At 32.6% G+C, this 12,354-nt stretch overlaps 5 protein-coding genes across 5 annotated transcripts; 3 read left to right on the top strand and 2 right to left on the bottom strand.

Moving 5' to 3' along the window:
* Positions 1 to 100: 100 nt before the first annotated feature.
* TRS31 (TRAPP subunit TRS31) lies at positions 101 to 691 on the top strand (the record flags this gene model as incomplete). Its single annotated transcript, XM_020190945.1, has 1 exon — positions 101 to 691. The coding sequence occupies one exon, from the start codon at positions 101 to 103 to the stop codon at positions 689 to 691; it is 591 nt and encodes a 196-aa protein (XP_020044619.1).
* Positions 692 to 881: 190 nt separating this feature from the next.
* On the top strand, positions 882 to 3,388 carry ASCRUDRAFT_122287 (uncharacterized protein). The gene has a single exon (XM_020188903.1). It carries the CDS (start codon positions 1,073 to 1,075, stop codon positions 3,236 to 3,238), a length of 2,166 nt encoding a protein of 721 aa, XP_020044618.1. The 5' UTR covers positions 882 to 1,072; the 3' UTR covers positions 3,239 to 3,388.
* Positions 3,389 to 3,539: 151 nt separating this feature from the next.
* Positions 3,540 to 4,229, bottom strand: SFM1 (protein-arginine N-methyltransferase SFM1; the record flags this gene model as incomplete). The annotated part of the gene is made up of 1 exon (XM_020190941.1): positions 3,540 to 4,229. The coding sequence occupies one exon, from the start codon at positions 4,227 to 4,229 to the stop codon at positions 3,540 to 3,542; it is 690 nt and encodes a 229-aa protein (XP_020044617.1).
* A 1,629-nt stretch (positions 4,230 to 5,858) lies between these two features.
* ASCRUDRAFT_78005 (ATP19 family protein) lies at positions 5,859 to 6,457 on the bottom strand. Its single transcript, XM_020194099.1, has 2 exons — positions 6,288 to 6,457; positions 5,859 to 6,188 (listed from the first exon to the last, which is right to left on the bottom strand). The coding sequence occupies exons 1-2, from the start codon at positions 6,333 to 6,335 to the stop codon at positions 6,009 to 6,011; spliced, it is 228 nt and encodes a 75-aa protein (XP_020044616.1). The 5' UTR covers positions 6,336 to 6,457; the 3' UTR covers positions 5,859 to 6,008.
* A 2,442-nt stretch (positions 6,458 to 8,899) lies between these two features.
* ASCRUDRAFT_10346 (uncharacterized protein) lies at positions 8,900 to 12,007 on the top strand (the record flags this gene model as incomplete). The annotated part of the gene is made up of 1 exon (XM_020188568.1): positions 8,900 to 12,007. The coding sequence occupies one exon, from the start codon at positions 8,900 to 8,902 to the stop codon at positions 12,005 to 12,007; it is 3,108 nt and encodes a 1,035-aa protein (XP_020044615.1).
* Between the last annotated feature and the right edge of the window lie 347 nt (positions 12,008 to 12,354).

The following is a 12,354-nucleotide window of genomic DNA, read 5'->3' as shown; positions in this document are numbered from 1 at the left end:
CAATAGTAATATTAATAATAATAATAATAATAATAATAATAATAATAATAATAATAACAACAACAACAACAATGCTGACCACGGGAATATCAGTACGGGCATGAACTTGGGGAAGAATTCCATTTATGAAAAAAATCTCAGCCGTAGAAATAGCGAGATCAATATATCGTCGCTAAGTTTCCTATTCTGTGAGATGGTGTCGTATTGCCACTCAAACTCAAAGAGCATTTCTGAGTTGGAAAATAAATTGAACATATTGGGGTACTCGATTGGAGCAAAGATCTTGGAGTTGAACTGCTACAGAGAGAACATATTGACGATAAAGAAGCAGTTGAAGCGCGAATTGAAGATCATAGAGATTCTCCAGTTCATCCACACAGTGATCTGGAAGAACTTGTTTAGCAAGATGGCGGACGAGTTGGAGAAGAGCCAGGACATTGCCAACGAGTTCATGGTGATCGACAACAACCCCATCATCTCGCAGTTCATCTCTGTGCCCAGAGAGTTGAAGCAGTTGAACTGCAACGCCTTCGTCGCCGGGATCGTGGAGGGCGTGCTCGACGCCGCTTACTTCCAGTGTACCGTCACCGCACACACCGTGCCCCGCGACGGTCATCCGCTCCGCACCGTCTTCTTGATCAAGTTCGACCCTGCCGTCATCGAACGCGAAAATATCCGGTACGGCTACTAGTCCAACGCAGCCGCATGTCACTGAATTTATACTTACGTAACTGCGCATTTCCTCTGTTATTAATAGGTGGTCGAACCGTGGTCTGGGTCTAGACCCTGGTCCTCAGCAGCATGTGACTGCTACTGCCCTTTTCCCGCAGCCTCTTCTCTCTACTCTTCTTTCCCTCTCTTCCTTTCTTTCTTTGTTTCTTCTTCTGCCTCTGCTGCTCTTTCTTCTTGATAACACTTCCAGGTTTGCTCTTGCACTGCACATTTTCTTTGCCACTCTCAGAAAGGCTGCCTCTCTGACCTCTGATTCAGCTACTTGTGTTGTCATTGTTTTGTTCCTTGGTTTTCCCATTCGCCGCCCATATCAGGTAACATCAAAGTGCTATAAAAAAGTATGAATGAAAATACTTCACGTTCAACATTATCCTCTTCCAATTATTGTCTTAATGGTTCCCTGATTATTAACAACAACCAAAATAGTCCCCCTTTAGATTCCTTGAACTCTCTAAATTCTTTAGACTTGTTAAATCCGTCCCATTCCATAGACTCGTTATTGGATACTCTATTTCCCAAAAATAATAATCAAATTATTAGCCAAAATTCAAACCAAAATAAAAATTTCAAAATCATCAATGACAACCTATTATCAAATCATAAAATAAATCAAATTAATAATATAATACGTCAAGAGTTTGACTTTGAGATCTTTTTAGAACATCGGAAACTAAATCTAGTCGATATCGAAATCGGAAAAGCTGAGGCTCAACTAACTCTACTAAAGAGATTTTATAGCTATCAAAAAAATAACCTTAGGCAAACTAATAACACCAATAAAGACATCATAAATAATAATGACAGTCACATAGATTTAGAACCAACGGGTTTTGCTAAAACCTACACAAAGCTACTTAATTTATTAACAGAAACTCCCCAAATCTCTTACACTTCCGCTGCCTCAATTCTGGATGATTCTTACATCAGAACAAGATCCCAGACTTCTTCAATTCGCCCAATTTTCACTTCTTCAAATTTTAATATCCAACCTTTTACTAATACACCCTCCAATTTTAATTTTAATTTTAATCCCAACCTTACTTCCAACACAATTATTAACTCAATCAGCCATAAACAAAAATTACCTGATACTTTTAATCTATGTTTATGCAGGCGTTCTGATGGTATCCTAGTCTCTTTAACCTGCCCAAATTGTAAAAAAAGTAACTTCAGTTCTCCTCAGGGTTTTATAAATCATTGCAGAATAACTCATCACAATGAATATACTTCTCATGATAATGCTGCAATGATGTGTGGCCAAATATTACCTTTAAATCAACAAGATCATTTAGGTATCGATGCTTTAAATCAATTAAAATTAAAAGGTTTGGATCCAGCTAAAAATTTAAATACCCCTGATTTATCTGATTTTACTTATGATATAAATAAAAACAATACCAACACCAATACCAATGCCAACAACAATAATAATAACAATAATACCAATAAAAGCTTGAACTTTAATTTCAACTTTTCTTTTCCTAACCAGGATATGTCAACTCAATTTTCAAAAAAAAGAGGTAGACCCGGTTTTACTGATAATTCTAATAAAACTAAGAATAATACTAATATTGAAAAGAACAAAAAACCCAGCATTGATAAAAAGATAAACGCAAATGTCAATAATTCGAACAACTATTCTCATTTGAAAAATTTTGTCAAGGGAAATGTATCAAATTTCGATCAATTAATATCTTTAACAACTGAAAAGGTCTCAAATGCTCATTTATTTGAAGATGAAGAAGAAGTTAGTGAAGACAATAATAATATCCTCAATGAAAAATCTAGCAATGATGACCCATTTAAAAACTCTTCAAAATCAAAATCAAAATCAAGATCAATAATTAATTCAAATACCAACAAAATCAAGGAATCAAAAAAAGTTTCTTCAATTTCTTTGAAAAAAGATAACCATCAAAATGAAAAAAAAAACGAAAACGAAAACGAAAACGAAAACGAAAACGAAAACGAAAACGAAAACGAAAACGAAAATGAAAATGAAAATGACCCGGAATTGTCTAAATTGAAAAAAGATATTAGTTCATCAGGCTTGTTGATCCTAGAAGAAGCCAAAAAACTTGATCTCAATGTCGACCAGCTACTAAAAAGTAAACTTTCAAACTCTTCAACCTCAACCTATAGAAGAGGTAGAGGTGGTAGTAGAAGGAAAAATTATAGAAAAGCTTCAACTAGAAAAGTTTCAAATAAAATTTCAAAATTAAATGATGATTCCGATAATTTGAAAATTCAAAATGAACTTGAATCTCAATCATTGACTAAAATTAATATAAAATTTACCAATAATAACAATAATAATAACAATAATAATAACAATAATAACGATAATGAAACTATTAATTCTACAATTGATAAAAAAGACCTCAAAGTTGAATTTAAAAAAATTGATCAGGCCGATAAAAATATTTCTTATGATAATTTAACTTCTCTGTTGGCAAGAACGTTACCAATTCCAACAAGTCCCATTAGAACTCGAAGCAAAGATTAAAAGAAAACATTAAAAAAATTATTCATATTGAAGGCTACTATGTATCTAGTATAATATATTTTTATTTTAATAATTTTTAGTAATCTTTAGTAATTTTTAGTACTTTTTAGTACTTTTCAATTATTTTTTGTTTTAATTGAATTTTATTTACTTTTGTTAACTATGTTTTTTTACTTTATATAGGTGGATCTGGAATTTATTTATATGAATTTACTTATATATATTTTTGTATTATAATTTGAATAGGATGTTTTGTGGGTTTAATTGTGATAGTGGCGATAAAAAGTAAAAGCAAACTCACCTAGAATAAATCTTCACTATCGAGAGATTTTTCTGTATCTTTTTTAATTAAATCAAGCATTCCATCGGGAAAAATTGGTTTGTTATTATCATCAAGAACGTACCTAAATGGCATTTCGGTTGACTCGTATTTATTGAATTTGATCTCAGGATAATCTATGAAACTGATCTCATCAAATGTTATATTTTTCTCAATTATTAGTTGAGTTACTCTAACAGCGGTATCGGTTGTCATTTGCAACTTGCCCAATCTTCGACCAGAAAAGCCATACTTCTCACGCAATTCACCAGTTCTATCCTTTGGTGGATGATCTCCAAGAATCCCGCCAAACACAAAAAACTGGAAAGTTTCTGAATCAGAAGGTTTCAAGTCAATTTTAGATGCTGGGTCCAAAAGACAGATGTTTTTTGATAAGGAGTCTAGCGAGAGGATTTTGCTATTATTGCCATCATTGCCGCCGTCAATTAGTATTTGATTGTTAGGAGCATCGTAGTATAATTGGGTCACTTCTTTCTTTGTCCATTGTAAGCCCAATTTTGTTAGAGAGGATGGGATGTCATTTGAAGTTATATTTACAGGTAATGAAGTTAGTATAAGATTGTGGGAACCAATTTCTTGGATTATTTTGATATACTCTAAGACGACCCAGTCGCTGAAACCCGATTCCATGTGCTCAATTATATAAATCATGATCTATACCCAAGCTGTTACTCCAGTCTCTGCCCACTTTGTTGTTTGGCGTTTTATCTTTTTAAAACAGTACTCATAAACAATACTAAAAAAACGACAAAAATATTCTTAAAAGACGTTCATTGCACGTGATTCAAATTTGCATTTGCGGCTAGAGCCGAGGCTGTGTATTTTGACAGGTTACCGTTGTTTTGGATCTCCAGGCCGTTCTGCTATTGGCTGTTTAAGGCAAAATGGACGTAAACAGTGTTGTGAGTGGGAATTGTGCAGACGCTTGAATATTGATTGGTGTGCAGCATATATATAAAGGATTGAGGAAGCGGTTGTTGTTTTGGTGTTGTTTGGGGTATCAAGTCTCATTTTACATTAATGAGTACTGGATGATAGATCAGCGTGACAATTGCTTTTGATGAAGATTAGGTTTGTTTTTTAGGTTTTCATCTAGTAATGAAGAAGCTTTTGCCATGTTGTTGAAATATGCTGTTGATATGGTAGTTGGTGGGTGGTGATGTTCTTTTCACATTGTATTATGTGTTTTTTGATAGATGTGAGTGGTTTTAAATTAGCTGTTTTTGATTGGATTTAAGAAGTATAAATTATTTTGAAATTCGCATATATCGCTTGTTAAAAAGTGCATTTCAGTAAACGCAATAGAATTATTTGTATAATAGTCAATTTTTGGATTTGTTATTGTTTTTATTGTTTTTTTATTGTTGTTATTATTATTGTTATTGTTGTTTTTTGGCAAATTTTTAATAAGAATTCCCTACATTCCAGATAATTGCATATTTTGGTATTTTTTGGAATGATAGAATTAAAATTGTTAGATTTCTCAAAGTATTGCAACTTTGTGAAATTTGAAAATTCCAGCATAAACATGAACGGAAAACATGAACATTAAGAAATGAACGTTTAGAAGTTTAAATTTATTTATGATTTTTTTTTCTTTTACATTGAGAAATGTTATTTGGATAAACTTTTCAAGTGAACCAATTGAGGTTGAGTTAATTGTTCAATTGTTTATTTAGAGTGCTTGAAATAGAATCATTTGCAATGAAATCAACGAATTTGAATACAGATTTAGTAAAGACAAGTTTTGGTGAATTTATTGTAGGAAGGAAGTGGGTTGGGATTGTTTATTCTTTTGTAAGGGGAAGAAAAGAATAAGAAATCAATCCCTTGAATATAGAATGTTTCTGAGTGTATTTTTGAGCAGTTATGAGCAGTTTTTTGTGTTTTGTTTTTTTGTTTTTTTGTTTTTTTGTTTTTTTGTTTTTTTGTTTTTTTGTTTTTTTGTTTTTTTGTTTTTTTGTTTTTGTTTTTGTTTTCTGTTTTATTTGTAAGTATATCGATTGTCAATAAAAAAACAATATTGTGAAAGACAGATCTGCCAATTGCTGTAGTATTTGCATCAACTAGATTAGCAATGCATATAGTTTTGTTACAAGTGTGCGATTCATAAACCAAGAGCACCGTTGATTTGGTCTCGTGTTAGGTCGTGATAAAATTATGGTTTATTTTAATTTATTTTAATTTATTTTAATTTATTTTAATTGGGATATATAAAGCAAATGTTGATTGATTGATTGATCTATTGATTAATCTTTGAAAATTGGAAATTGACCTACAGGAAAAGTGAACAGAAAGTAATAAAGTGATTTATTAGCATCTAAAAAGAATATTGAAAGTATGAATAATAATTTGGAAACAGGTCATAGATAAATGCAGAGATGGGTTATAAATAGGAATAGGCATATATTGCTGTTGCTATTGCTATTATTATTTTTGTTCTTCTTTTAAGAAATCACCGATCAATTTTTCAAAATCAAATTCCTCATCTTTAGAAGCAGAAGTCTCGACTGGAGGTGGAACAACCTTTGGAGACTCAGATTTGGAAGATGGAATATACTTGGGAAGAGCGATACCGCCAACTGTAGCAACAATTGTGGCAATTGCAAGCTAAAGCAATAAAAAAATTAAAAAAAAAATAAAAACAAATTACAGATTAGTAAACGAAAAGTAGCAGATTGCAGATCAGCCATAAAACAGATTACATACAATATGGGAAGGAACCTTTTTGCCTAAAACTGTGTAGTAAGAAACCATTTTAACAAGCGAGCAGAAGAACAAGGAACAAGTAATTGAGCAGCAGGCAGATATCTGTTATAAGTAATTTTCTCGAAAAGCTGGTTGACAGTACAAGAGCTGGGAAGATGGTAACAAGAAGCTAGCACAGGCCTATGATTGACCCCATGCTCTCGAATCAATCCCGCAGCTTTTGACTGGCGTGCTGGCGGACGGGTAACGAGACCCACGCGGATGGACACAGGGCCGCGAGAAAAACCGTGCCACTGGCGAGGTAAATAGTATCACGTGCGCACGAGGGAAGCTGCGGTGAGGCCTCTGTTTATGCTTGCAGCGTGACCAGGAATGTAGATAACAAAAACACACACAAAGCGTGACGGGTGGATGTTAAAGTTGCGACGCACAAAACCAAAAGAACAAAAAGGAAGTTGCCAGTCTGGTCATGACCCAAATATACCGCACTTGAATTCCAAAATTTCTTGATTTCCAGCGATTTTCCCTGCTATTGCTGCACTTTAGAGTTTTTACACGCAGCTCAACACAGCGCTTTCCGGCCCCTCCCCAGTGTTACTCGGAACCGCACACGTGGCACGCAGCCAGATAAGCGGCTAGACAGCGTGCATATGGCTCACGTGCGTCAGTTCCGATAACAAAGGCGGGCGGAGAAGCACGTCATGCGTAGTCGGAACTGGCAAGAGTCTGCTTTCTTTTGCAAGTCAGCTGCAGGAGACAGAAGTAGGGTTTGGAAAAATTGGAAAAAGCTGTGCAATTTTGTGAAATTTTGTCAAAGCTGGACCAAATATTTGAAAATTCTCTCCTAACAACCAGACACCTTGAATCAAATTTAATCAGCATTTAATCAAATTTAAATCAAGTTGTAATCAAATCAGAATCAATTTCCACCAACCTTTTTGCTTCTCACTCCTTTTTTTTTAATTAAAAAAAAACTTATTATATCTAATCAGTTCCTAAAAATCTCTTAAAAAATCAAGAATAATTACTCGAAATAAAACAAATCAAAGGTTAATAAATCTACAACTTCACAACCTAACAACTTTTGTTTTTTTATTTTATTTTTTAGTAGCAACGATAAAATTCTTTAGTTTTCCCAACCAACTTCACAACACTAAAAGAATAAAAAGAACATAAATTCATCATACTAGCAATTGTTTTCTCTCCTCTGCCTCTCGTCCAATATATAACCAGGAAGTTTTCAACGTTTTCTTTTCCATTGTCCTTTGGATTGAGCCCCTGCCCTGCCAATAGTAGCCTCAACAATACCATCCCAACTCCAACGCGTACCTTCCTCACCTTCCTCACACTTCTCCCACTAAAACCTCTCACCTCTCGCCTTATTTGGTTTTTGTATCCCAAATCATCCTTTGCAATCACAGAGACCAAATATCCTCGTCTCATCTCTCTTTCCTCCTTCAGCACAACCAACTACCTCTACTCTATCAACTACATCTACTCAATCAGATCAGATCAAATCAACCCAGATCACATCACATCACATCAAATCATATCAAATCAACCCAGATCAATCCAGATCAAATCAGATCAATCCAAATCAAATCAATCCAGATCAACCTAAACCAACTCAGATCAACTCAGATCAAGTGATCCTTATTTGTTCCTCATTGATTCATCCCAAATCACTTTGATTTAGATCAGATCATACCAAATCATATCAACTCCAACCACTGTCCACCTCAGATCAAAATCAAAGGAAGTCAATTTTTTCCACATAAATTTTGATCTAATCCCATTTCAAATCTAAAATAAATATCCATTATCACCTTTGCCTCACTTTAGGTGTAATCAGTCATCCAATTTCTTTTATTTATCTACTCAATCTCATCCTCTACCATTATCCCAGAAGAGAATCTTTTAAATTGTTTTAAATATTACTCAGTGTTATTATTATTATTATTATTATTATTATTATTATTATTATTATTACTATTATTACTATTAATATTAATATTGATAATATCTAATAGTATCTAATAGTATCCAACATATTATCCTCATAATATCCTACCATCATATATTCTAATTGTTTATTCTTTTAATCTCTTATTCTTTCTGTCCTGCTTGTTCTATTGTGTCCTTCATCATATTCATTCACTGTCTATACTTCTAATCAATCAATTCTATTTAATCAATTTAAAATTTGATTATATTTCTTCAAGTAAATCAATCATCTATTCAAAGGAACTTAAAATTACCTCTTAATTTCCTTTTTTGTTGTTTCCTGTTTTTTAAAGCCATCGGCTCATTTTTTTTTATATCTTTATCCTATCCTATCTTTACCTTTATCTTTATTTCTCTTAAATTCATTTTATTAATATTCTAATATTCTATTTGTACATTAAATTTCATTCTATTTAAAATTTTACTCAAAACAAAAACAACAATAATAATAATAACAACAATACCAACATCAACATTAACATTAACATCAACATCAACAATAACACTATTGATAATAACCGTAAATACAAAATTAACTCACGAAAAATCAAAGCAAACAAAATAAAAGCAAATCACAATTTACTAAATTTTAATATAAAAATATCAAAATGTCTACCGATAATTTGCCTCAACAACCCATCATGAACTCTTCAAATTTAAACTCAAATTCTTCTTCTCCAATATCTTCCTCCAACAATATCCACCACCACAATTTAAACCAGCAGCATTCCTTGCCTTCCTTATCTTCTCCCCCATTAAATCCAGGAAGATTACAAATGATTCACCCAAATTCTTCTCCCCTCGCTCTAGATTCTATTGCAAATTTATCTTCCTCTAACAGCGCTAACAATAACAACATTATTCTTAATTCCCCAAACGCTATAAACGCAATCACTGCAAACTCTGCAAATTCCATCAATAGCAACTTAAACAGCAGTAATAGCAACAATAGCAATAATAGTAACAATAGTAACAATAGTAACAATAGTAACAATAGCAGCAATTCAAATAATAGCAACAACTCAAACAACAGCAACATTAGTAACATTAACACAAACACCACGACTGCTATGAGCAGCACTCTCAGCAACCTTGGAAACATCTCCAACATCGCTAATATCTCAAACTTTGGAATTCCAAATAATCTTCATCAACAATTTCAACAACCACATCCTCCACAAACTTTAAGATTAAGAAATATCCCTCTCGACCTATCCCAAAGAGAAGCCTCTTTAATTTTTGCATTATCAACCGACGTTTATTCAGTCGAATTACTTTCGGACCAAATTATTGCAACTTTTAGATCAATTGAAGGCCTATTTAGTGCCTTTACCAATCTTGATTCAAAAAGACAAGTTTTATTTGGTCAAAACCATCCAGCGGTTATTTTAGAAACTGATCTTGATTTAGCTGCAATGTATAATAATTCAATCAATCCATCTATGATCTCATCAAGTAATCTAAACAACCTAAATAACTTGAACAACCAAAACAACATCAATTCCAACATCAACAGTAATAACAACTCCACTCTCAACACCAGCGGCTCCAATCCTGTCAATAACACCCCCATTAACAATAACAACAACACAAATAATAACAACAACATAAACCAGTCCAATAATCCCAATCTCATCTTCAATTCCATTCCCCAAATCTCCCATTTAAATCTAACCTCTCCTACCTCTGGCCCTTCCTATTTAAATAGCCCAACTTCTGTTAATCCCTCAAATGCTTTCCCAACCACCCTCAACTTGCCAAAAAGATCTGGTACCATTGGAAGTGGCAGCCAAAGACATCGAGGCATATTTAGTGACCCTTTTTCAAATGAACAAAATAACCAAGATTTAACCGGTCAAAGTACTTCCAATTCAACCTCAAATCCAGTTCCATCTGGTACTGCTGGTAAGTCTTTACTATTAATGGAAACACAAGCCGATGCAAGAGAATATGAACAGCTAGTTAGAGACCCCTGGTCCCAATCAAATAGTTCCAATTCCCAACAAACCCCAATTAACGAAAACCAATTTTCTTCTACTAGCCCACCTTATCAAAACTCAGCTTCTATTGTTAGCCCAGGCTCTAGTTCAATCTCTAATGTTTGGGAACCCCATAATTCTAGGAGAAAAAGCTCAGTTTTCTTTCCTTCAAGCGCTCAAACCCCAACTTCAACCACAGCTCCTCCTCTTCCATTGAATGCTTCTTCAATGGTCACTGGGAATAATCCCAATAACAACCCTTCAAATTTTCTTTCAAATAACATTCAATCAAATTCAAATTCAAATAATCAACTGCAAAATTCATTGATCAGTAACCAATCTTCACAGACCATTCAACAAAATCTCCAACAATCTGTTAGTCAACAATCTTTATCATCTCAAAAGATTCCTGAACTATTAGCAAGAATTCCTTTACCAGCAAATCCTGCAGATCAAAATCCTCCTTGTAATACACTATATGTTGGAAATTTACCACCTGATGCAACTGAAAATGAATTACGGGGACTATTTTCTTTGCAAAAAGGTTTTAAAAGATTATCATTCAGGAATAAAGCTCCATCAAGCAATTCTAATGGTTCCCATTCTCATGGCCCAATGTGTTTTGTTGAATTTGAAGATATTCCCTTAGCTGCCAAGGCCCTTGGTGATTTATATGGTCGTCAGTTACAAAGACCTGGAGGTGTTCCTGGCAAGGGAGGAATTCGTCTTTCATTTTCAAAAAATCCGTTGGGTGTTCGAAGCTCAAATCAACGTCGAACTAGTTCAAATTATGTTCCTAGTAACAGTAGTAATAGTAACAACAGCAGCAACAACAACAATAATAGCAACAACAACAACAACAACAATAGTAACAATAGTAACAACAGTAACAACAGCAATAATAATAGCAGCAGCAATAATAATAGTAACACTAGTAATAACAGTAATCCCAATAACTCTATTAATAATTTGTCAAACGTTAATAAGATTAGTAATTCAATGAATAATTTGAATGTTAGTAACATGCATAATCTCAGTAATATCAATTCGTTAAATTCTATTGGTTCAATGAGCAATATTGGGAGCATGAGTAATATGAACAATATGAACAACTTGAACAGTTTGAATAGCATTAATAGTATGAGTAACATGAGTAATATGAATAATATGAATACTATGGGTAATATTGGTAACCTCAGCAATCTTAATAATAATATGTCAGGTATCACTAACAATATTAACAATTTGAAATTAAATAATATGGGAAATATCCCTAGTCGGGGTGCAATGAGTAATATCAATAATATGAATAGTATGAGTAACCTTCATAGTATGAATAGTATGAATAATATGAACAATATGAATAATATGAGCAATAGAAATCCTATTAATAATATGAATATGAATAACATGAGTAATATGAATACTATGAATATGAATAATATGAACAATTTAGGAAATATGGGAAATATTAATAGCAATTTGAATATGAACAATCTTAATTTGAACAATATGAGTAATGTTAATAATCTAAGTTCATTAAATATGAACAACCATATGAATCTCAATCAACTAAATAATATGAGTGGTAATTTGAGTGGAAATATGGGTGGAAATTTAAATGGCAATGTTTCTTCTAATAACGGAAACAATGTGAACAATGGAAACAATGGAAATAGTGGGAACAGTGGGAACAATGGAAACAATAGTGGATTTCAGCCCTACCAAAATAAATAACTTTAGAAGAATTTTTTTAAAATATTACTGTTTGTTTTATTGTTAATATAAAAAAAAGAAAAATCATCAATGTCATTTTTTTTTGTTTATATTATTTTGTTATTTCATTTTTTTCTTTCTTTCTACTTCCAGTGTGTTTTCTAATACTTTAATCCTCTAAGCAATTTTCACTATTAATTTTTATCATAATTCAATTTTTATTAATTTCCTTTAACTGTTTTTGTTTTAATATTTTATTTTATTTTATTTTATTTTATTTTATTTTATTTTATTTTATTTTACTTTTACTTTTACTTTTACTTTTACTTTTACTTTTACTTTTACTTTATTTTACTTTTACTTTATTT

Source organism: Ascoidea rubescens, assembly GCF_001661345.1.
Source record: "Ascoidea rubescens DSM 1968 unplaced genomic scaffold ASCRUscaffold_19, whole genome shotgun sequence".
Lineage (NCBI taxonomy): Eukaryota > Fungi > Ascomycota > Saccharomycetes > Ascoideales > Ascoideaceae > Ascoidea > Ascoidea rubescens.
Note: the sequence above shows the minus strand (reverse complement) of the source record. Positions and strands in the feature narration are given on the sequence as shown.